The sequence below is a fragment of the Stegastes partitus genome, unplaced genomic scaffold (assembly GCF_000690725.1).
Source record: "Stegastes partitus isolate 25-593 unplaced genomic scaffold, Stegastes_partitus-1.0.2 Scaffold1601, whole genome shotgun sequence".
Classification (NCBI taxonomy): domain Eukaryota; kingdom Metazoa; phylum Chordata; class Actinopteri; family Pomacentridae; genus Stegastes; species Stegastes partitus.
The window spans coordinates 130088-154656 of NW_007579332.1; the positions used below are offsets into that span (position 1 = coordinate 130088).

General features: G+C 41.8%; 2 protein-coding genes across 2 annotated transcripts; both read right to left on the reverse strand.

The window, feature by feature from the left end:
* Positions 1–1127: 1127 nt before the first annotated feature.
* LOC103371512 (mitochondrial glutamate carrier 1-like) lies at positions 1128–14565 on the reverse strand. The gene is made up of 11 exons (XM_008300862.1): positions 14428–14565; positions 8199–8393; positions 7963–8088; positions 7766–7821; positions 7485–7575; positions 6792–6846; positions 6019–6079; positions 5637–5781; positions 5388–5542; positions 5231–5306; positions 1128–5097 (listed from the first exon to the last, which is right to left on the reverse strand). The coding sequence occupies exons 2-11, from the start codon at positions 8216–8218 to the stop codon at positions 4944–4946; spliced, it is 939 nt and encodes a 312-aa protein (XP_008299084.1). The 5' UTR covers positions 8219–8393; positions 14428–14565; the 3' UTR covers positions 1128–4943.
* A 403-nt stretch (positions 14566–14968) lies between these two features.
* Positions 14969–24091, reverse strand: LOC103371515 (p53-induced protein with a death domain-like; the record flags this gene model as incomplete). The annotated part of the gene is made up of 10 exons (XM_008300865.1): positions 14969–17298; positions 19897–20093; positions 20385–20492; positions 22453–22568; positions 22722–22845; positions 22996–23146; positions 23232–23367; positions 23450–23597; positions 23679–23852; positions 23942–24091. Coding segments are annotated over 10 exons (1539 nt in total), but the record flags the coding sequence as incomplete, so codon positions are not given.
* Positions 24092–24569: the final 478 nt, after the last annotated feature.

Here is a 24569-nt window from a genome sequence, read left to right on the forward strand (position 1 = left end):
AAGACTACCTCTTCCTCCACCTTCTCCCCTCCTCTTGCTAGAAAGCAAGAAAAGACTAATAATAGTTCACGGTGGAAGCTTAAGTCATGACACATGAAAAGGATTTAAGTGAGCAGAAGAACAGTGGCTGGTGCTCATTTCTATATTTCAAAGTCTTGTCATTGTGGTAAACTGAGCCTTCGGCTAATCTCTTGTGTGTGTAAACACTGGAGTAGATAGTCTGATGAAAGGAGTCTCTGAAAGAGGCACAACATTCAATACGAAATCTGATTCTGGCTGCAATAAGATCAGAATACAGCGACATACAGACAGGCAGGAGTGTGTGCTGGCTATGTGTGTGTGTGTGTGTGTGTGTGTGTGTGCATGCAGGGGTATATGAAGGTGCTATGATGTAATTATACTGCTGCAGGGTGCTGAGAAACAGCACCCTGGAAACTAAAGCCATAAGCACTAATGTTGAGTGCATAAAACAGCAGAGGATTAATAATGAATAAACCCCTGTCACAACATCAGTTCTACTAAAACGTGCAGGAAACATAAAACCCAAAACAGGAGGTGAAATCCACAGGAAAAACACATTTCCACCTTCTTATCGTGCAAGTTAACGGAGACCGTGTCTATCAAGTGAAACCATTGAGATCACAGGTGAGTGAGATGCGTGCTGGTGTACGAGCTCCGTAGCTGCTGGAGATACAAAAGCGAGCACGACTGAGAAAAAGATAGCTGAGGGAGTGAGATCAGAGCGCGTGATTTGCTGCCACACCACCCAAGCTTAGCACACACCTGTAGTGCAAGGCGCCTCTGACACTCTCCCCACTCCCCTCCACAGCAGCAGGACTCGGGCTCTACCGCGACCCCACACTGACACCTGGTGGCTCCACGAGGCAGCGAATCATGGCAGCTGCTCCTCCTCTGCCCCGAGGAGCCACAATGTCATCCTGGCAGTCTTCAAAACATCGCCCTGCTGTTTAGTTTTCACAGCACTATTACGGGCACACACAAAAAAAAACGCAGTGTCAGTTCTTTTGTGTTCTGTCAGACGACTGCTGAACCTTGAAAGCAAATACAGTGATAAGCAGCTGGGGGGAAAAACACAGTATAACCTTCGGCACAGAACACTGCATCAGTCGATTTAAGGACAGTCATTTTATTTAACAGCAAATTGTGACAGGGAACACAATATTTTCTTCTTTTTTTTTTTTTCCATCGCATTGTAAACAATGTCTGGGACAACTGTGTCATTCACCACACATATTCATAAACACCCTCTACGTCATAGAGAGAGACTTCATAGGTGGACAGTGGGGGTGGGGGGTCCTTGTTTTAAAGTGCTATGATGCACAATTCCTCTTGGAGGAAGAGAAAAGAGGCCTAAAGTGAGCTCAGACCCCAAAAGGCCTCCAAGGTCCCCAGTTGCATTATTCATACATTGAGTGATGTTGTGATTGACAGGTGTTTTTCTTTTCTGTGTGTTTTTTTTTTGTCTTTTTCCATCCGTGGTGTGTCTGTGTGTGGTTTCTACTTATTGCATATCAGTGAGCTGGTTCATGAATTTTTCAGTGAACGTGTAAAGCACAAATCTTTAGATTAAAATGTAATAAACTCTTCACTATAATTATAATACATCTTATAATATCTAAGTTACATTCTTATATCTGATTCATTTAGAATATGTAGGCGATATACATTTTGTGGATAACTGCTGATGGGGTAACATAGTGGACGCCATCGCGTGGGTCTCTTATAATGACCTGTCGTCTCAGCCCTATGGATCCAGTTTTACAGACAAAGATAAACTTTTCTTACAAGACTATAAAGTTCATTTCAATCAACATCTGCACAGAAATAATATTCATATCTGCAAAAGCAGCACACGGATTTCCAAGAACTCGAAAGTGGGCCACGTGGTCTCTTGTGCCTAATAATCCTTTGTGCTTTCTTTGATTGTATACACTCTAAGTCATACATTTGGTGTTTTAAAAGTTCCTCTGTGTTTACCCTGCACCCTGGCGGTGGATGCTGGATAGAGTAGATGGCAGAGGAAGTGTGACAGATAGAATGAAAAACAGGGGAGGGAGAGAGAGAGAGAGAGAGAGAGAGAGCATCGGACTGACAATTAAAGAGAAAAATACTGCAGAGTCACACTAACGACTACACATCAACTACAGCACTACACCGTCAGACACACATACAGAACCAAATGCACAAGGTCAGTGGAAATTCACAGCTGAGTAAAACAAAACGACTCGCACGACATTTTCAAGATTCAACCGAAAAACAGATTAAAAACGGTGAGGGGAGGGGTGCGGGGGTTCAAAAGATCTTAATCGACAATAATCTCAATAACACACACACACACACAAAAAATAGGCATTGTGATCATAATATTAGCGTATATGAGATGAACTCGGAATGTCAACAAACTACAACAAGTAATCTAATGAAGCCGAGTTGGCTCAGCTTGTGCCGTCACAGCTGGAGGTGCCAGTGGATGTCTAGTAGTCCCTCCCTGACCTATGGCTTTCAGGTAAAACATTGAGAACGCTGAGATTAGCTCACATGTGATTCAGTCAGTACAGCCTTGGTCGTTAGCGCTGCCACCGTTATATTGCAGCAGCCTCGTGAGAGAAGCACCATTCAAACAGACCTACATTACAGCCTGGTGACTACAGGTCCCTACTGGCCTTGTCCAGGGCATATTACATTTCATTTCCATAACTGTGCCATAAGTCATTCCCTTTAAAACTAACTACATGTCTACGAGCATTATACGATGCTTCATTTGGTCCCAGGTGATTAAACAGTAGGAAACCGGTTGACCCACACACTTAACCAACCGCTCGAGAGAAATGGCACCTCCAAGAAAACCATCGAACAAGATCTAAACTAGTGTTCCCCTTTGCATACAGTAAAATAAAAAACCTCATTAATATGCTGCATTTAAAATCAAATGATGCTTGTTGCATTAAAATTACTTCATTTGATATGTCCACATCATCATAACATAAAATCACCACGATATGAATTGAAGGGGGGGAAGGGGGGAGCTGGAGAGGTAGGTGTGCAAATAAGCCATCATGTACAAAACAAAGAATAAATCCTATAACATAAAGTTCATATCATCTGCATATGTACAATATAGTTAAGGTGGACACTTTGACACAGAAAAAAAAACGACACATACAAATATATAGTGCTATACTGCCTATAGAAAGGAATCTTGATAAATAAAGCTCACTCCCACGAATGATATTACATTGAAAAGTTGCATCGTGTGTCTACAGTGCAACAGTACAATTGACGAGCTGCTTGAAGAGTGGGAGCAAGGAAGGAATGTGATTGGATAACACACATCAAAGTCACCTTGATCTCCGACGAGATAAACCAATGGCAGGGCTTTCAGTTGTTGTGATGCATAAACAAGATAGGACAGGGCTGCTTTCCCTCGCAGCTTAAAGCAAACAAAACCTCTAAAGCAAACAAGCAGAGATGTTTGGTAAAAAAACTCATAGAACACTGAGAACACATCGGTACTGATTTCTGTGATAAAGAATGGTTTTTCATTAGCTCTTTGGGTCCTGCCACTGAATTCAAGTTTGGACAAAGAATTAAAATTCAACTGTAAACAAAATTAATTAGGTGTGTATCTAAGGGGCATGAGCTGCTCCTGACTTAGTGGCTCCACAATGGATGACTGTACCCGCACATGTCAGCAGGTGATGTCAGACCATTTGTCAGCATAATTGCTAATAATGTGGCTTTCTATTAAAATTACTTTCAGCCCATTTAGTGTTCACAACCAATGCTTTCATCTGAATCCACGACGAATCACACATGGCAGAAAACCGCTGCTCACTTTGGGCCACAATCCAATCAGTGATGTCACAGCAGGTGTTTCCCGTCGTTCACAAAGGCAAAACTCCTGCTGCTACATCCCTGATTAGGGTGTGGTCAGAGGTACAACATGATGTACAGTTTTGAAAGTCATGTAGCAGCAGTTTTTTGTGTGTGTGTGTGATTCTGTATCAGGTTTAACCAGTGGGAACATGCATCTTTTTGTTGATAATGCCCAAATGTTGTACAATGTTGCTTCAGTCCAGTGTGTAACCATGAATCTGAGATGTCTTTCAAGGAGCTAAAACAGCCGAACCATTGTGGTAGCACTAAATATCACATGGAACCTGATCTACGTAAAAAGCCAAGGCAATCAAAGTGTGCTCAGAGCTGAATGGCTGAGTTCATTACAACCACTTACAGGAAGGGATGTGGCTTCTCAGGAAAGATCATAGGGATCTGTGCTGGTATCACATCAACACATTGTGCCTGGGTCTTTGTCTGAAACGCAGGCGTGTCTTTTACTCTAATTCTATGTGAGTTAACTTTTAAGACACAAGATCTGGGGAAAACAACAATTTACCAGACGTAATATTCTCAAATATCTTTCTAAGTAAAGACTGTGCATTTCATTTTTTAATTTAAGCTAATTACAATTTATAATTTAAAATGGATTGCTAAGGTCTTCTCTGTCATTAAAAGGCTAATGGAATTTAAGAAATTAGGTACTGTAGGGTTTGCAGAACTGCAGCAACCGAGGGCAGTACATCTACTTTGAAAATTCAACAATCATATTCAAAAATGCAATAAAATGTTGAAATGATAAAGCAATAATCCTTTTAAAACTTCAACTGATATTTGTGGCTTCATTTCCAGAGAGCTAGCTGAGCCTGCCGACTGGAATTTTGTGTGCCACCGTAGGCAGCTTGGCAAACAAAGGCTCCCTCCTGAACTATTTAACATTTTAACATTCAACATAACAGATTTAAAACAAAATACACTGACTGGTCATGCTATGACCTATCGAGAATTTCCTTCAGAATGAGATGAATCCTCACGTAGTTGGTGTGATGCATTATGGGAGGGGGAAGGCAGAAAGGAGATGCTTCTTAGTTGTCTTTTTTAGGCAAGAAGCTGAGAAGAAATTCACCCACACCCAGAAAGTAGACCACCTGGGCGATGCCAAACAGAGGTGCAATGACCAAGGCTCGACAGTAGGCTCCCTTCAGGAAAGCTGATGGGCCCTCGTTACGCATGATTTTCCTAGAGAGCAAACAGAAGGTCATTACATAAACTGAAACCCACAACCAGCACGAGTGACGTGCCAACAGACATTAAGGTGGACTACACTCGCAGCCTCACACAGGGTGCACCAGTAAAGACATAATGAGGTCACCTGATACAGTCAGTCACTCCACTGTACGTGTCTTCTGTGCTCCCTCGGTTCAGGGACTGCAGTCTAGTCTTTATAACTGCAACACAATGAGTTCAAGTGAGCATATAACATCAAGAATGAGCGCACACATTGCTGAATTCAGAGTCCCACTGCTCACCATCAACAGGGTTGACAGCAACAGCCGCTGTGCTCCCTGCAAGGCAGCCTGATATAAAGGACACGTAGAAAGGAGCAGGACCTTCTGCGCCTCTTTTTCCCAGCTCATTCAGGTTGGCAAAAAGGGGGAAATAGATGATAGAGAAAGGAACATCCCTACGAAAACAAAGACAGACAATCACAGTAATTCTTGAGAAATTCATTGCTGTTTGATGGTATAATGATCGCCCGGTTGCCAGATCTGTTTCACCTGAGCAATGTGGCACCAAGGCCTTTGTACAGCCCAGCAATGCCCTTTTCCCTCAGTAATTCTCTGGTGAGCTGCATGGCTGTCGGAGACTTGGTTTCCACAGTACCTGCTGCCACCGTCTCTGGCATCAGCTTCCTCTGAGCAGCTGTGGCGCACAAGAAACAACATTAATTACAAAAAAGGTTTTGAAAACAAGCTACAAGAGTCACCCTATGCTAAAAACAGTTATATGGGGAGACATTTTGAATTTATAACAGCAAAAAGAAACAAGGATAAAACTGTTGCAATGCCTGACATGACCACATGAGGCCCCTGTTTCTCCAGCGTGTAACCAATACTTCATTCTTTGCTTAACCACCATCTGAATTTCATTTCCTCTTACCAATTCGTCCAGCGTCTTGGAGCTGGATTTTCAACATCTCCATAGGAGTTGTGACAATAACCTGCAACAAAAGCAAAACAATGGTGTCAAGTACAGTGTCTGCATATGTACACTATGAATAAATCAACTGGCCTCTTGTCCATGTCAATGCAACTCATTTGGAAGTCGGAGTTTCGGGCTGTACTGTGTGTGTCAGGACAGACATAGGTCCAGTGTAAATCTACTGGCATCCATTAGCAAAATGTCAGCCCTTGTTTTGCTCTGTAATCCACACAGTAGTAACTAGTTAACTGGATTATGGGTGAGATGGCCATGTTCTCACTCGCAATCTTAATCCAAGGCCTGCTACACTTAATCTAATCACGCTCCTTGGGCTTGAAGCCTTTGCCCTCATTGACAACAGGCATTTCCCTGTGACTCACTCACTCAGTGCACATGGCCAAGCACTCTCACAACGTCTTATCTGATCACTCACATCTCACTGCCAGTGTATCGCCTGCTAACGGGACAACATTTCAGTGATTAGAAATCATTCACTAAAATGGAACGTTACAGGTCACATTCAGATCCCAGATAACACAATCTACAGAGACAAACTCCAAGCACGTTTCTATGACGACCACCTCGCATTTAAATGCGGCTGGTGCTAATTTAGCAGACCAATGAGGCGTCGGCAGTTTTTCTTTACGTGATCTGACTCTGGCAGCACTAAAGTTGGGAGTTCCAGATGGAGAACAGGAGGATGCAATTAAAGCAGCATCTCACTCACTCACCTGGCATGTACCTGCCCCGCACCCAGCCAGCATCTCTTTGAACAGAGTGAGTTTTCTGGAGGAAAAAAGAAGATAAAAAGTAAGATCAGATAAAAGCACATGCTCGACTGACAGTGTGAGTGCCAGACAACTTTATTTCCACAGTCCTCAGAGAAGGAGTTGTCACCACCGGTGCTGGTGATGCTAATCTTTGTCTTCCATATCAACATGTCAGGCACAAGGGCAGATTAATAATTTACAAGGCGAGCAGCTAGGCCAGACAAGTCAATCATTCATCAGGCTGCATGTTTGTCACCATAGAGATGGAGACAGATGGCCCAGAAAGCATCGGGTTTATCTATGCAGACGGCGCTTATGGTGGACAATGGGTGCTCGTTTTCAGCAGCACCAGACGATGGTTGCTAATGTCTGACATGTGATACCATGATGTGCTAATTTTTCCTCCATGATTTCAGACACAACATTTGCTGACACATGTGCAAGTAAATCTCTATTTATAAGCCAGGCAGTTAACAAATCATCGTGAAATGCGAGGCGCCTCGGAGGAGATGACAGGAAGTTGGAGGATTAACAGGAATCGTGGTGAGAATACAGACAGCTAATGTGTCAGGTTATATGTTAGTAAACACGCTGGTTAATCGCTGAGGCTAGTGGGTTTCTGTCAGTCATCCTGTCAGCGCTTTCATGCCTCACCCATCCTTGGAGAGGTGATGCCTGAAGAAGTCGTTAGCGGCCAATTTGATGGCTTTCTCTGGCGTGACTAGTGTCAGGTTCACCGCAGCGCCTTGGAAGATAAAAAGGACAGAGAGCCAGAAGAAGAAGACAAAACAATTAGATGGTTTTCAGTGGAAGGATTTTCTCTGACCTGTACAGTCACACACAGACAGCTGGATTTGATGTCTGTAGCTTCACTATGAAGCTAAAATCCTAAGATACCAAATGGCTGAGATGCTCCTCATTTTCCTCCACCTTACCTCGGTACATCCCAAAATACCCCTCTGATCGGATGGTCTTAATAAGGCAATCTGACCTGTAACACACATACAGCAGTTGTGGTATATATTAGTCAAAGTCGTGCCTGAAAAGCTGAGCAATAATACTAATTAATTCTGACTATAGTCCAGGTAGAGAGCTGTACATGTGTGAAAGTTAAAATACAAATGCTTCATACATGCTGGTGTAAAGGCGAGATCCATTTTGCTGGTTTTGCAAGCGAGTCTTGGCCAGGTCAATGGGAAACACACAGGTCACACCGATTAAGCCAGCGACCCCCCCATTGATCAATTTGGCAGGCAAACTGCATGACCATGAGAAAAAGAGAAAAAAAAATCAAATGTGAAAGTTTAGTAGGTTAAAAGCAAATTCACTGTTTTTGCTTTAAACCTTTGCAGCCACTTTCAGTCTCACCTGATCTGCTTGTCAGCCATTTATCTCAAGCCCCGGCTGGTCAAAGTTCAACGTGTCTGTTAGCTGGTCACTCAGGTGCCGTTCTTTTCTTTTGTTGCGTGTTAGGAGTAGTGTTCTGCTCTCCAAGTGGGATTCTGTAGAGGGATTATGTTTTGTCCACTTGTCTCCTTGCAGTTATTGCTAGTTGGGGGGTATCTGTAAAGAAACACAAAATGTTCAGAGTTAACACTCTCAGAAGGTCAACAGAAGCACTTTGAAAAGTACATTTCAAAAGTTCAAATGCAGCATTGTTGCCTCAACAAACATTTCAACATGTGTTTGCTTAAATAAAAGTTACCGCAAAAAATGTCAGCTGGTTAGAGCAGCAACTAATGATTGTTTTTACTACCAGTTGCTCTCTTAATTTATTAATGAGTCTGGACATGTTAGAAAATACCCTCACAATTCACTAAGTGCTACGCTTGGTGTCTTACATAATGTTGTTTTTGGCATTTTTGTTCAAAGTGACTTATTATGATAATGATTTTTAAATGCAAAAGGAACTACAGATCATCAGAAACTACAATTTAAACTTAAAACATTCTAGTTCGTTTCCTTTCAAAAGTGAAATGAAAGGTGGGAGCGCTAGCGTCATTGTGCTTCCTGAAAACAGGTGTTCAGCCTATGGTGGCAGACGGTCAGTGACTCTGCGGTCCTGACTTCAGTCAAGAGTTCATTCCACTCTGTGTAAGCCACACATCACACAGAAATTGCAAGTATGTCGGACCACATAAAGCCCGTACAATTTCAAAATGCATCTCTTTCTGTCGGATATTTGTCCACAAAGAACCATTTTCTAATTCCCTCATGCCAAAATGGAGCTTTTCCAGAACAGTTTCCAAAAATGCTGCCTTTGTGTTTTAATGTGTTCAGGGAAAATGGAGGTTTCGCAGAGTGATTATAAAAACCTCCCCAGGGAGTGTTGGGGGCTGTAATGCAGTAAGAAGAACTGTATGACTCGACTCCAAGGTGCAATGATGTAGGTGAATTCATTTTCGCTTTCGCCTTTATGATGCTGTGGCATGTCTAAAATAAATCAAATAAATGAATGAATGAAGATATAACAGAATACAGCCCAGTGGGGTGAAAGGTCTGAGCAGCACTCTCAGTTTATGATCACATAAGACAAAGAAGAGCAGTAAAAGGAAGTTCATGACAATGTTTGGCATTTTTGCATAAATAAGGACTTTCACTGCTGATGCATTATAAAAAATGATACTCGCTACTCTCAAAAGTCTTGCATGTCATTTCTTAGAGTCCAGTCCTCTGTCATATAAAGACTGTATACGGCCTAGAACAAGGACAGTGGCACAACATAGTGAAGCATTATTATGCAGCATTACTGACAGCTTCCTCAGTAAGTAGAGCCTTAGCCATCGCTGTAGAGGATTACTTTCTGTTAAACAAATCTATCACCACTGCAACATCTGTGCGTCATGCGTGCCCTTGAACACTCATGTTTTATGCATAAGCGCTTTCATCGTGAAACTGGGGTCACACAGTGGAAGCTCGGTCCTCTGCAGGCTACTTTTGAGAAAACAGATGAAAAGTGTCTGATGTAGCCAAGATGCTCCCTATTTTTGGTACAGAATGCCCTCACTGTGAAAAGATGCTTCCCATTTCCCCATTTATTCTCTCCACCCCCTCCATCCACCAATCGCGACCTGCCTGTGCGTGTGCAGCCCGCCTCCTTCTCCCTCCTCACCACCGGCCCTCCCCCATCATTTCCCTCAGTCACGAGTCACGACTCTCAAACACAGCTTTTCCTACACAGATCTTTGCTGACTTGAGGGGTTTTTTTGTAAAGTGCATATACGTTCAGTCGCACCACACTGATATTGCTAATCTCTCAGATCCTCTCCCAGCGAGATTGCACCGCAGGGGTGGATGTTTAGGTTTCCGTTGACTGTATCTGGGCATGAGCGCAGCTGCAGTCTGGTGTGTTTAGTTTGGATGGGGACTTGAGGCCCTCGGCGGTGGCTCCAGAGGTGTAGGAGGGAGGGGTCAGAGCAGGTCAATGAACCACCTCCCTGGTGTCTGTTTGCTGGGCAGCGTCCTCCTCTCTGCTCCCAGGAGCTTCACAGTTCACCTCCATCGACAAATCTTGCCCTAGCCATTTATCACGAGCTGCTTAACACTCTGACACCGCTTTAAATCATAATTCCAAGTACACTATATGTTCTGGACAGAGGAGAAAATGTATGGGTTGTAAAGATCACTACCGTCTCACATGAGTCACCCATCAAACTGACAACTCCCTCCTCGTCCTCCATGCCTGCAGCTTCACTCGTCCACTTCGCTTTATCTACACCACACCACTGTGTCTGCACCAGGACATTTATTTGACCCCCAGTCATAGCCTGGCTGCAGTGTCTTGTCATGACAATTGGTGTCTGTATGGAAACAACTAGCCTCTGTGTGCAGCGTCCAGAGCAAGAGGCATTGCTCATCAACCAAATCTCCAAGGATTTTTTTTTTCTTTAATTCTCCCAGCATGACTGAAATTAAAGAGTCACGAAGCTGCTGTGGAACTTTTCTTCAGACCTCACATGAGCACACCCCTAGATTGGTTTAAAGCCATTTTAAAATTTACATAAATATTAAGGAGAACTACTTCAGGCAAACAAGACAATGAAATGCAGCAAAACTGACTGGTAAACCAGCCTCCAGACAGACACACACACACACACACACACACTTGCACTGAGGTCATATTTTGAGTCTATATCACTAAAGCTGATAAGCAATGATGAGTAAACAATATGCAGAACCTTGAGTTTAACTACTTAAGCCAGGCACCTGTAAACCAGCCATTAGACACACTTGATGAAAGACTCAGTCGAGAGTTCAGGTGCCGAATGAGACAGATAACAGTTCAGATCCTTGACCTTTGATGCTTGTTCATCAGTTGGACTTGAACAATGGGGTAATCAACCCTACCTCACTGACAAGAACACATCAGCAATCTACATGAAGCCTGTTGCTAAAAGTTATTTCAAAAAACTTGAACCGATCTTGGACCAAAGTTTTAAGTTTAATGCTTCAGTCCATGTGCTCTCACCAAGGCGGGGCAGAGGCTGCAGCAGAGTAATATGTTGCATCCAGTTTATGAACGATACCACATTTTATATGCAATACAAAAGAACAGTGTAGGGGGCAGTCATAAATGGGATTCTTGGTCATTTCCTCTCCTGAAAGGGGAAAAAATCATTCAGCTATCATTAATTAAGGTTCATAATTTAAAGTACTACATTATAATAAAATTTGTTTGACTGCTTAAATAAAATGCTAGAATAAAAGCAAATAAGAAACTAAATCTAAATTACAAATAAGACTAAATAATTTGATAAATTCAATAATTAAAAGAATAAGACTAAAAAAGTGTTGTATTCTAATGATGATGACAATATCTAGGAACAGTGAAATTTTATACAACCTCTCTTCACTGCTTTTATGTGACTTTCAAAAAAATGAGGAGCATTAACAATTTTTAAACAAAGATAACTAAATTATCTTACAGATGCATGTTTGTATTCAGTTTGTAGACACACTAAACTCACAAGAATCAAATGTTTTTGCTTCCAACAATACAAGTAAGTATGCACACTGGAGGTGCGTTAAAAAAAACTGACAAAACTGTATATGTGCTGGTAACATTCAGTGAAGGAGTGAGGTACTAATCTGCCCTGAGGCACATCTCACTCACAATAGAATTACTGAAAGATAAAAATAATAATAATCCTACAGATACTGAAAATCCAGACACAAATCCACCCCAGTTTATTTCCAATGCAAAACTGAATGCAAATGGCATTGCTTTCATTCAAATCAACCAGAGAAAAAAAATTACCTTGCCTATCACAGCTCCTTGGCTGCTTGTTTGTTCTCGAGTGCCAACAGGGTGAAGGTCTTGCTGACTAAACGACAGTGAGTTGGGTGAATGATAAAAGGAAGTGAGTAGCTATAGTGACAAAGCACTGTGGAAGTCAGCACTCAGCTCACGTGACTGTGGCGAGGTGAAAAGACAGTAATGAACAGAAAATCACACGAGCCCTCCTCGTGAGCGTCGTCCAGGCTGTTGTTACCAGTCCATCTGTCTCCCGTGGACTGGTTTGATTACCACTCTGCAAACTCGAAGCCATCGGCAAAGAACAGCACTGAGCCCTGTTTCAGACACAAGTGTGTTTCTGCAATCCTCTATCAGATGTCAAGTACTTCGCTGAGCTGCAAGAGCACAGAGGCCAGATCTAATATAAAACCCAATCTGTCCAGTTTATCACTCCTTCTGGGGCTGTTATTTTTCTAATTAATGATAAAAATTGAATTTATTGCAAAGCTGCTGTGAGCTAGAATTACATGACTTAGATGCAGAGAAAAATCTGTGCATATTTGTAGGAGTGGGTTTAAAATAGTCCTCTGCACTGACAGCTATACATCTACTGTTTTTCACAATAACCTGACAGCTGCTATGATGCTATTATCATGCTTTTTCATAAATGATGGTTTACAAGATCTATTTTTGGACATTCACTGCCGTGCAAGAACAAGGGAGGAATTTTGTGGTGCCACACATAAATCTGATTACTATTCCCTCTTCCCTACAGCATCAGGATTATAAACCTAATGCCTACTTATAGAAGCTGTCTCGCAATCTCCATTTACAACCAGAGGAGTCAGAGTTATGATCTGGGCACAGCAATGCATTTCTACAACAAGAGCTCGTAGTGTAACCGTTAAACTGGCACAATTATTCATTGTTGTAATCACCTGCTGTAGGCAAAGTCAAGCTTTCAGCGCAAAAAAAAATACCCTTTCTGTGCAAAGGGGTGGTGTAGTGTTTAGTCCTTCCTCTCACACCACAGGTATCCCTAGTGGCCCAGTTTCTAAAGTCACCTGGGGCTTTCTCTCTTATCCTCTGTTTTGCCTCTGTCTCAGCTTTCCTACAGCCTTGATAAAGAAATAATAACACCACTGTTGGTGGACTCTCCTTAGAAAAAAAAAAGGCAAATTCACCATTGAAGTGTCTGGTTACAGTTTGCAGATTACAGTAAGGGATACCCTGAATGACTGTAAGGTTCTCACAGCAGCACAGTACCTTCCCATCATCCCTGCTACGCATCATTCCCATTCAGTGCACATACCCTGCACCAGTGACATTTCACACAAGCCTCGCCTTTGGGGTTTTAACATGCTCTCCGCCTGTAAACCTGCAGCTGTGCATGTAGATTAAACTAATTCTTAACACATGGTTGTTGTTTTGTGCTTAATGAGCAAATGTAGTGGCCTTAAAGGTAGAACAGTTCCAGTGGAAAGCACAGGATGTCACCCTACACCCAAGAATGGCTCAACCTCATCAATTATTTCAAGGCAGCAGGAATGCTTTATTACACTGCTTGGCCTCATCACTGTACGTACACTGAAATGTATTTTTAAAACTAGCCTTGCTGCAAGTTTGCATGACAGCTTGCTCAGCAGATGAATATTTAACTTGTGTATGCGTTGGGGGAGTTTGAGGCCTCATCGTTGATATTCAGTACAAAAAAATTAAAAACATATATTGCTCATTCTTAGATGTGTAGCTAAAATGCAGCGTGATTGCAGAGGTGACACTATGCTAATGTTTAGCTTCAGTCTGCGGCTGTCAGAGGTGAGAGGAGGTGGGCTCAGTTTAAGTGGGTTTACCCTCCACTACCAACATCCAGCCCACATGATAATTACACCGACACTACAGAGCCGGCACAAGGCAGCAGGAATAACGGACTCTGACCCGGTAACATCCAAAACCGAGCTAGCTTGAAAAAAAACATTGAAAACGCACGAGCCATTGAAGTTGATACAGCAGCGCTCGCGCATGTAACGGATAACGGTAACACCTGAGAGCGTAACGGCACATTGACGGTATCTTTCGTAACGTTATTCTGCAATAGGCCCGACGTTACCGTTAACTCCGCATCTTCACCGTAGGATGAAGCTGCCACATAACGGGGAAATGATTTACCGCCTCTCACCGAAGCGACAACCACACATTAAAAAAAAATAAAAAAGCCTTTAAATGCCACCCAGTGTTTTATCTCCATTTTTTTTTTTTTTTTTTACACATTTCAAGCGTTTACCTTCATTCTCAGGTGAGGCTCTAACGGCTAATATTTGGTGAAGCCAGACTTTCTACTGCCTCCCGGTGTGTACGTACCGCACAGAGCCGTTTCCGCGGTCTCCTCCAGGGCGGTGGAGCTGAGAAATCAAAGCCTTTACACTCAGAGTCTCCGGCTGACAGACCGACAGCAGCTAACCTACCGGCGTTAGTAGCTCTGGAGTCCGGAGGAGGAGGAGGAGGGAGGTAGAGGAGGTGGGAGTGCAGGCAGGCAGGCAGGCAGGCAGGCAGGGAGGGAGGAGGAGGAGGAGGGAGCAGCCTGGCTGGCGATGGAGGAATAAAAAAAAAAACGGGGGGGATTTAAAACAGGGGTCCTCTAGTGGTATGTAGTAGAAATACAGACACGTTTTTTTTTTATGAGCACTGACAGTGTGGGGGTGGGGGATGGGAGCCGACGTCATCGTGACGTTTCATCTCTACACAATGACCTTGAGTACAAAAATAGAAAAAAGAAGAAAAAAAAAAACGGTGAGTTGAAATATCGGGGATGAAGGTTGGGAATGCAGCTAAAAACGTGAGTCACCACCAGATTCCCTGCAGAATGCTACAAAAAAAAAAAAAACACCTACAGACCTACAGAATTTCTATCAGTTTTACTAGTTAAAAGGATATAAACGTGTACATTACAAAAATTAAATATCCTGATGTGCTGCTGAGATGTCGCTGCAGCTGATTACTCAGTGACCAAAGGCACTCAGGGAAGAAATTTAATGAGCTGTAAAAAAAAAAAAAAAAAAGGCATCACTCAGACCTGTGACCAGTCCCACAGCTGCCAGTGTTTGCTCTGCCTGAACAGGTACCTGTGAAAGTTATGGAGGCCCATTTCTGCTAGGGAAAAAAACAATATGGTAAGAGTTGAAATATCAGGGATGAAGGTTGGGCGTGCAGCAATAAATGCGAGTCACCACCAGATTCCCTGCAGAATGCTACAAAAAACAACACCTACAGAATTTATATCAGTTTTACTCGTTAAACAGATATAAACATGTACATTACAAAAATTAAATATCCTGATGTGCCACTGAGATGTTGCTGCAGCTGATTACTCAGTGACTAAAGGCACTCAAGGGAAGAAATTTAATCAGCTGTTAAAAAAAAAAAAAAAAAGGCCCTTTCAGAGCATCTCTCAGACCTGTGAACAGTCCCACAGCTGCCAGTGTTTGCTCTGCCTGAACAGGTACCTGTGAAAGTTATGGAGGCCCATTTCTGCCAAGGGAAGAAAAAAAAAGAAAGCTGTAAAGCTTTCCGCTTCCATGCGTGCACAAGGGTACGCATGTCGTAAATTCTGTCATCCACCCAAGTCAGCATGCAACCCAAAATCTGTGACCAGGCAGACTGTCCAAACTGCAAACACCTGGAAAATAAACACTTGTTGTGAGAAGAGGAGTATGAGAAGATTCTCTGTCATTCACACCTTTATAATTCATTATTAAAGGAGTTGTAACTGAGGTAGTTGCTGTCAGACTTGGGAGGAGCTTTGATTTGTGTATGCTTTCCATTGACAGCACCCAAACACAGCAGGAAGTTCTAGATTCTCAAGAATCACTGACATGGTGCTACAGTCCAATCTGTCAGTTGCTGTCATATCCTATGAATAGTGCAAAGTCAAACCTGTCTTTTGAAAACATCCACAGACACCCTGTGTGATTTTCTCTGTTTGATATAAGCAGCAATGCAATCGCCCATCACTGGCCTATGTAGGTTGAACAGAACGGTGTGCACATCAGCTTGTGGCCACAGACGCAGAAAGCATGAACTGGTCCTTAGATGTGATAAAATTAAAGATGTCACAATAATGAGATACTGAAACAAAGATTTTGAGACACAAAGTTAAAATCATGATACTTGGTCAAACTTGTAAAGTGCTATGTTTCAATAATGTAACTTTTGAAATACTGAGGCGAAATCAGAGCAAAAGTAGTGCTCTGTAAAATATAACATGCAAAGCAGGGATAAAAACAATCACATTGTGATAAATAGGACAGATATTGCAAATACAATATGAGTGATGATTTTAGTGGGATTGGTAATGTTTTCAAAATTCATTTCCACTGAACCAAACATAGAAATGATGATGTCATTTTTGCTGCAATCTGCACCGAACAAGCATGTTCCCTTACATCTGGAGAATATGATTTAAACATGTTTGTAGCACCATAATGCTTTGTTTATAATAATATGCTGTGACACATTTTACCTTTATCTAAAAATTGCCGCTGCTGTGATTTGGACATTGCACTCGGCCAAATTGCTATTTTGATAATATTGCAGTTCATTGTTTAGCCCTAATTCAAAGACAAAATTGTCAGATTGAGTCAAAATGATTGCATGCAATGTTAAAATGATTACATAGCCCTGTATCATTACTAGTATGTGTTTTTCTTTTCTTGGCAGAAATGGACTTCCATAGCTTGCCTTGTATACTGACACAATTTTTAAAAGTGGTAAAAAACCAAGCCACAGGCCATTATGCAGTTCATCCATTTCACCTGTTCCTCTGTAAGTCTTGTGAAAGGTGCTGCCAGCTGGTAGCTGACTATCATGACTGTGACAGAGACAGACTTTCTGTGCACCAGGACAGTTGTTTAGACAGCAGGGTGAGATGATGGGGCCTCACTGTAAACAAACAGGTTACTCAAGTGTAAGTCCGCCATCTGGACCCAGCGTGGGCTCATCTACTGCTGGGTTTCACCGAGGGAGGAGCTCTCTGCTTCCAGGCCTACTCTCCTCAGTGACTCCAAGTACTTTCGCCTTCCTATGTTCACAATGTCCTCGATCTCCTCTGCCAGGTCTCTTCTGCCGCTCTCTATCATAGCGGCCGCCAGCCTTGACACTGCCCCGGGTCCTGCATCCCCCTGTGTCCAGGCCCAGTGAAACAGCATGTCCAGCACCAAGGCGCCAAGGTTGTCCCTGGTAGGCAAAGCAAACATATACAAAAAAAAAGTACATGACATGCCTCAAGCTGCAGTGACCTGCCAGTGGGTGGAAAGGTAATTATTGATAATGTGTGTTTTGATTCCACATGTTATCAATTAGCACAGCCTTAGTTTCTCCAAATAACCAGATATGCACATTCTACACTGTAGCAGAGACGTAAAAATACTGGAGAAAAAAAGCATTTATTTAATCCTGCATCAAAACCGTTTTTATATGGTTTTACATGATGCATGTTTCTGCCACCTCCAGGATGCAGCATGAGAGGTTTTCTGAGCATGAGGAGAAGGGGGAGGGCCAGATGAGCATCAGCCTGCATGTAATCTCCTGCAGTGTCCCAGATGGCTTAGTGATGGCTGACAGTGCAGATTAAAACAATCAAAATTCTCCACCATTTCTGTCCCACTGCGGGATTTCCTCCAATTACATGCCATCTCACTCCATCTTGTTTCCGTAGAGGCTTTGAACACGTATGCATGCACTGATTACATCACTGACTCATGCAGAGATTGTTTAACAGAAAATTTACATTTTATCTAAATCTCTGTTGCCGTTTTAAATGTTGAACTGCTTTCACTGACAAAAATCTAAATTAAAAAAAAATCTGGTGAAGGTGATTGGGGTTATTTCTTTATCTACATATAGTCGAAACCAGAAGTTTACATACACTGTATAAAAAGACATATAACCTTGTTTTTCCTCACTGTCTTACATTAAATCAGACTAAACTTTTCCTGTTTTAGCTCAGTTATGATTATCAACATTATTTCCATTTGCTAAATGCCAGAATGAGAACGAGATTTTTTTATTACTTTCTTCAAAGTCAGAAGTTTACATACATAGTATTTGGTAGCATTGCCTTTAAACTGTAAGCGTTGGATCAAATGTTATGGGTTTCCTTCCACAAGCTTCTCACAACAGTTTGCTGGAATTTTGGCCCATTCCTGCTGACAGAACTGGTGGAACTCAGTCAGGTTTGTAGGCCGTCATTATGGCCTAACAGTTCAATTTCAGTTTCATCAGACCACAGTACTTGTCTCCAACACTTAAGGTCTTTGTCCCTGTGGGCATTTGCAAACTGTAATCTGTCTTTTTTATGCTGCTTTTGGAGTAATGTCTTCTTCCTCTCTGAGAATCCTTTCAGCCCATGTCGGTACAGGACTCGTTTCACTGTGGATAATGACACTCTGACCAGCTTCAGCAGCATCTTACAAGGTCTTTTGTTTTTGTTCTGGGGTTGATATGCACATTTAACATCAAAACACTTCATCTCTGGGACACAGAACCCGTCTCCTTCCTCAGCGGTATGATGGCTGGACATTCCCATGGTGTTTATTTGCATATAATGGTTTAAACAGATGAATGTGGAACCTTAAGGCATCTGGACCCAAGGATGAACCAGACTTGTGGAGGCCCACAATTCTCTTCCTGATATTGTGGCTGTTTTCTTTAGATTTTTTTTGTCACAAAAGGAAGCAGAGTGTTTGAGGTGTGCCTCCAGTTAACTCAAATGTCAATTAACCTATCAAAAGCTTCCAAAGCCATGACATCATCATCATCTGGGCTTTCCCAAAAAGTTTGAAGGCATAGTAATCTTAATGTATGTAAACTTCTGGTTTTGACAAAAGTAGTAAAAAATTCTCTCTCTCATTATTCTGGCATTTAGCAAATACAAATAATTCTGGCAATCCTGACTGACCTAAAACAGGAAAAGTTTAGTCTGATTTAATGTCAGACAGTGACAAAAAAAGGTTATGTCTTTTTACACAGTGTATGTAAACTTGTGGTTTTAACTGTATATTAACTATTACAGACCTCCTCTCTGAATTGCAACTGCAAATAGATCCTTTATAGAGTCCTGCTGAACTTATACACTGTTAAAATGCCAACGTTATTGTAAGTTACAGTCAAGATACAAATGATTATCAAAAGAAATTAAACGTTTCTGGTTCAACAAAAGTCTATCTGTCTATCTTTGCCTCAGAACAAACGTAAATTTAGATAACTTGTTACCAAATAAGAAAATATCATTTGCAGCCAGTGAATTACCAGCATTGTTGGGCAGACCGTTTTCACAACACTCTGACCCATCATAGCAAGAACAGCACAACAACACATGGCTCTGTTCAAGTGTCCCCATAGGCCATGACAGTGTGTCAGTGAGTCAGAGCCCTGAAGCTGAAGCAGCAAAGTGGAATTCTGTCATCATTGCTTTTATTATTCACACTGTGTTATTGCAGGATTTCTCCTCCATAGAGAATGTTTTGGTGCCCACAGAGACACTAAATAAATAGGATTTTTTTTTTTAAAGCCAGCTTTGTTAATTAGGGATTCATTTACTCTTGCATAGACATTGGTGCATTAGTTATAGACATTTTTTGCTCATCAAATAATCAGATAGAACAGAAAAATGCACATATTTCTGTCAAATGAGGTAAAACAGACTTTCGTGTTTTCTACTAGCGTTATTCTGAGCCACAAAAAAGCCAGCCTATATTGTATGCCAAAATCTATTCCCTCAAAGAGGTTTGTTCTGCTTAGTAATTTTGACTAAACTCTGCTTTTTATTCCTACCTGTTCTTGTATTGGATGCGGTCCAACTCTTGGTAGCTCAAGCCAAGATTGATGCCAATAACACGCCAGTCCTGTCCTATCTGAAGAGAGATGGACAGCAGGTTGGCTTCTGTCAGGTAGCCGCTCTCAGGGTCGCCCAGGTTCAGAGGAGGATATTGGAGCTCCTCCATGACGAAACTGTTCTCTGAGTTGAGTGCCTACAAGAAAAACATACACACTGTTCCTTTCAGCTGGTGACTTGCACACTGAAGCACAAGGAGCAGAGCACAAAGAAGAAGTATTCACAGATGTAATGCTTATATGAACTTTGTCAGCAATGAAATCATCGTGTCAATGGAGAGGACTTTTTTTTTTTTTTAACTTAAAATATTTAAGGATAAAATGCACATGTTATTATTATTTCAAATACAATCCACAACTGCAAAAGATTTTATGCTGTCTTGAAATTAGGAATTTAAAAAAAAATGTTATCTGTCACTTGAACTGACAGGAAGTCTTAGTGGTAATGTTGCAAGCCACTGGTTGTCAAGTCCTTTCCTCTTTCTGGCAACTTCCTCTGGCAGTTCACTGGGAATCTCCCCTCTGTAAAAAGACACCTGCAACAGAGGGGCAAAGCACATTTTCAGTGAGTTGTCCAAACAATACTTACAGCATGATTCATGGGACAAAATAACAATGGCATCCTATCCCTGGCACTGACCCTAGCAGCTATGGGGAGCTGGTGCACTCTTTTATTTTTTGCAGGGAATATTAAGTGACAACAGTGATAGACGTAGCCACACAATATATCACAAACAAAAATACTACCGAATAGTTTCTTTTCTTCCCACTGGATGTTTCTAATTTTTATTAAAACAACGTGCATAAAAGCTAAACCATGAAACACATTCAAAGAAGGGACAATAGATTTAGAGAAACTACATAAAGCACATATAATGTTTAGTTTTTAAGTTTGTGGTTCATTTGTGACAAGCAGTTACATTCATTAGGCAGTAATCTTCCTTCGACACACACTCCACTGGTACAAGTATATCTCCCCCTGAGACAGAGTGATGTTGCTCTTCATGAGTCTTTAGAAACCCAGGGTGGCTCATGTTCTGTGCAGTTTAGAAGAATGATTCTAGTTGCACCTGTACTTCCTTCTATCTGATGACCAAGCAAGAACACCACAGGGCAGACAGGAAGACTGAAACAACATTTTTCTATTCCCACAGTGAAACCAGCATGAATTCTGATTGTTATCGTCCATTTTAGATCATCTAACAGGGGTGAGATGTGACCTGCATACAATTTTGCACAGAAAAATTCTGTATCTAACAGATTTAGGGGAGCCGATAGTCAATTTCCAGACCGCTGGATGTATTAATATTGTGTTCCAATGTGATTTGATTAGGACCGATCATGAGCAATAAAGCATATATAGAGAACGCCACTCCTCCGGTTATTGCACCTCTTTTAAAGGTGTTATCTCATTCATCATGCGAGGCAGCAGAAGCACCTTTATTGCACATCTTCCTCACAACATATCATGCAGTCTGTGCATATGTGAAAAACAAGAATCTGCGGGGAGATTTATTTTGGGCTTTCTAATTAGATAGTGACAGTCAAGAGAGAGAGAGAGAGAGAGAGAAATGTGGGTAAAGAGGGGTACAACATGCAATAAAGGTGTGGACTGCAACAGAAGATTGAATTACCTCATAATCATCTACTGAAGGTAATTCAGGGTGGAACCAAAGAGTTTTGAAGAGACATATTTTAAGTGACATGTCTCAGATTTGGATATACCGGATCAACACAATGTTTACCTGGCATAAAAGACAGATAATACTGAAAGAGGCCAGTGAAACCTTGGGTGCTTTCTTATATGTGATTCTTGGATTCTTATTGCTCCACAGAAAACAAACAAAAACAGATTTAATGTCTTTGAGCCCAGTCCAGGGAATTTGTAGAAACACGGAGGAGATAATACATGTTAGCAGCATTTTTCGTGTTTCCACTCTTCCCCATAGAAACAAAGGTATGGTGCATATGATTATTCATTAAGTGCAGTCATCAGGGGCCATTATTATTAAACATGTTTATAGCTGGAGAAAAAAAAAAATCAATGCTAAAATACTTAATCCCATTTGTTTTAAAAAACAAACGGATTGAAAGATATGTATGTAGAGAGGGATGGCTCCGCTTTTATCCCAATTAATCTTCTGTACAGTGTAAATGACTCTGGTGTGCTCATCATGAAGAAAACATCATCAGCATACATAGCTGCTACTTCATGTCGAAAGGTAAGTCAAATATTTTCTGTATTATATAGAAAATATCAGATGAAAGGTCTGAAGTTTTGGCTACACTGTGTAGAATTTGCTGCACTGTATTTAGAAAGTTAATCTATTACTTATTGTTTTCTGAAATATACAGTAGGTCATGTAGTCCTTGGACCTTGTGTGTCACTATGGACTGTGGAAATGTACATTGCACAATGTTAACTATACATGTCCAAACAGAAAATGGAGCACAGTACATTAGTATTATTGTGGCTGTGAAATATGTTTGTCTTACTTGTCCCCTCACTGGTCCCTTCTGACCCTGAGCTGGACAGACGTACACTTCCTTAAGATTCTTCAGGCTGGAATAAAACACAAAACACAGTCTTCCTTCCACACAGTCTGGTCTGTCTGGAGAAAAGAGGACAATGTCAGCTTTAGACTTCTTGCAAATAGCTGTGTCAGGGAAATGATTACACAACAGCACATCATAAGACCTTGGAGGGAAAGGGAGCAAGGGAAAAAATGTTTATTTAAGATAGAACTACAAAGAGGACTTCAGACCTGTGCTGATATCTAAGCCCCTCTCAAAGCCAGCGAAGAACTGCTCTCCCTCCAGCAGGTCACACAGGTCTGACGGCTGGGGTCCGTCGTACTGCTCTGACAAGGACTGCACTCTGCCCTCTATCTGTGAAGGAACATCACAATCGCTGCTTAGCATCTGGGCATACATTTTTACAAAGACATCACACACAGAGGCTACGACAGGATGGCTGTTTGTGGGGTCAGTAGTGCTATTAAACTAAACAGTAACAACACAGAATGGAGTACTACAAACCTTGTTAGCAGGTAAGCACTGAAGTAGAACTTGTGAAGGATCAGTCTTCCGCTGAAGGACGAGGAACTGAACTTTAAACTGTTTTAGCCTTTGATAGACCTTCCTGACAACCCCACTAACACAGCGCCGTGTGGTGTACCACAGCCAGTACCTGTGATGGTGCAGACAATGCAAAGGTATAATAACACAGTGTAAAATGTGTATCACACATACTTCATGTAATTACAGAAACTTACCAGGAGAAATGTGAGATGTAGAAAATGGCATACAAATGGGTCACATAGAGAGACACCTGTGATGTGATGTCAGTCCACGTTTGGGCAGAGGGGTCTCCATGGAGCAGATGCAAGCAGGACATATCAACTGTATGGCCTGTAGAAGCACTCAGCATGTTAATACATGTTAATCTATTCTGTTATCATACACATGTAAGAGTCCGGATGGTGTATTGTACCTGTGACTCCAGATGGCAGAGGGACCTGAACTTTGACTGGCTGCAAAAAATTAATGCTGGGAGTTTGGGAGAGACAAAGGAGGGGGCTGACTCTCGCCTGAGGATCACCACACAGTGACTGCACCTCTGACACAGACACCTGCAGCACCTACAGATGAGGAGAGACCAACACCTTGCAGATTATCTTGCAAACAAACTGAAATATAGTACTGCTGTTCGCTAATTTTACCTGTAAAGTTACTGTACGAGTCTGCACAGTGGAGTCTGGGGGGAAGTGGAGCTTGACTCCAGGGTCAGCACTGGATACCAGCAGGGCCCCAGCTGGTGTAACACAGCAACTGTTCTTTACTGGACGGGACACCACCATAAACCAGGAGAAGTGACTCACTGAGCAGCAGGCCAGCTACAGATATAACAAGAAGTCATTTTTTTCAACAATAACATTACAATTTGTATTACTATTGTTTTGCAGTGCAAGGTGTGAGGTTTTACCCTGGCTGGACGTCCCCCAGGGTGACTGCTATGGCTCTCGCTCCCTCTTCGTAGGTCAGTGGGCAGAGTGCTCCACAACTGTCCGTCAAACGTCCGCACCACCACGTCCCTTCTTTTTGTTCGATGATATGGCACACACACCTCCACAGGCTGTAAGGATTTCAAAGTTGAAATACATTTATCTTGTGTAAGTGTGAAAAAGAACAGCAGAAAGACCAAAAATAATGATTACTCTACATATACACTACCGTTCAAAAGTTTGGGGTCACCCAAACAATTTTGTGTTTTCCATGAAAAGTCACACTTATTCACCACCATACATTGTGAAATGAATAGAAAATAGAGTCAAGACATTGACAAGGTTAGAAATAATGATTTGTATTTGAAATAATTTTTTTTTTTACATCAAACTTTGCTTTCGTCAAAGAATCCTCCATTTGCAGCAATTACAGCATTGCAGACCTTTGGCATTCTAGCTGTTAATTTGTTGAGGTAATCTGGAGAAATTGCACCCCACGCTTCTAGAAGCAGCTCCCACAAGTTAGATTGGTTGGATGGGCACTTCTTGCGTACCATACGGTCAAGCTGCTCCCACAACAGCTCAATGGGGTTCAGATCTGGTGACTGC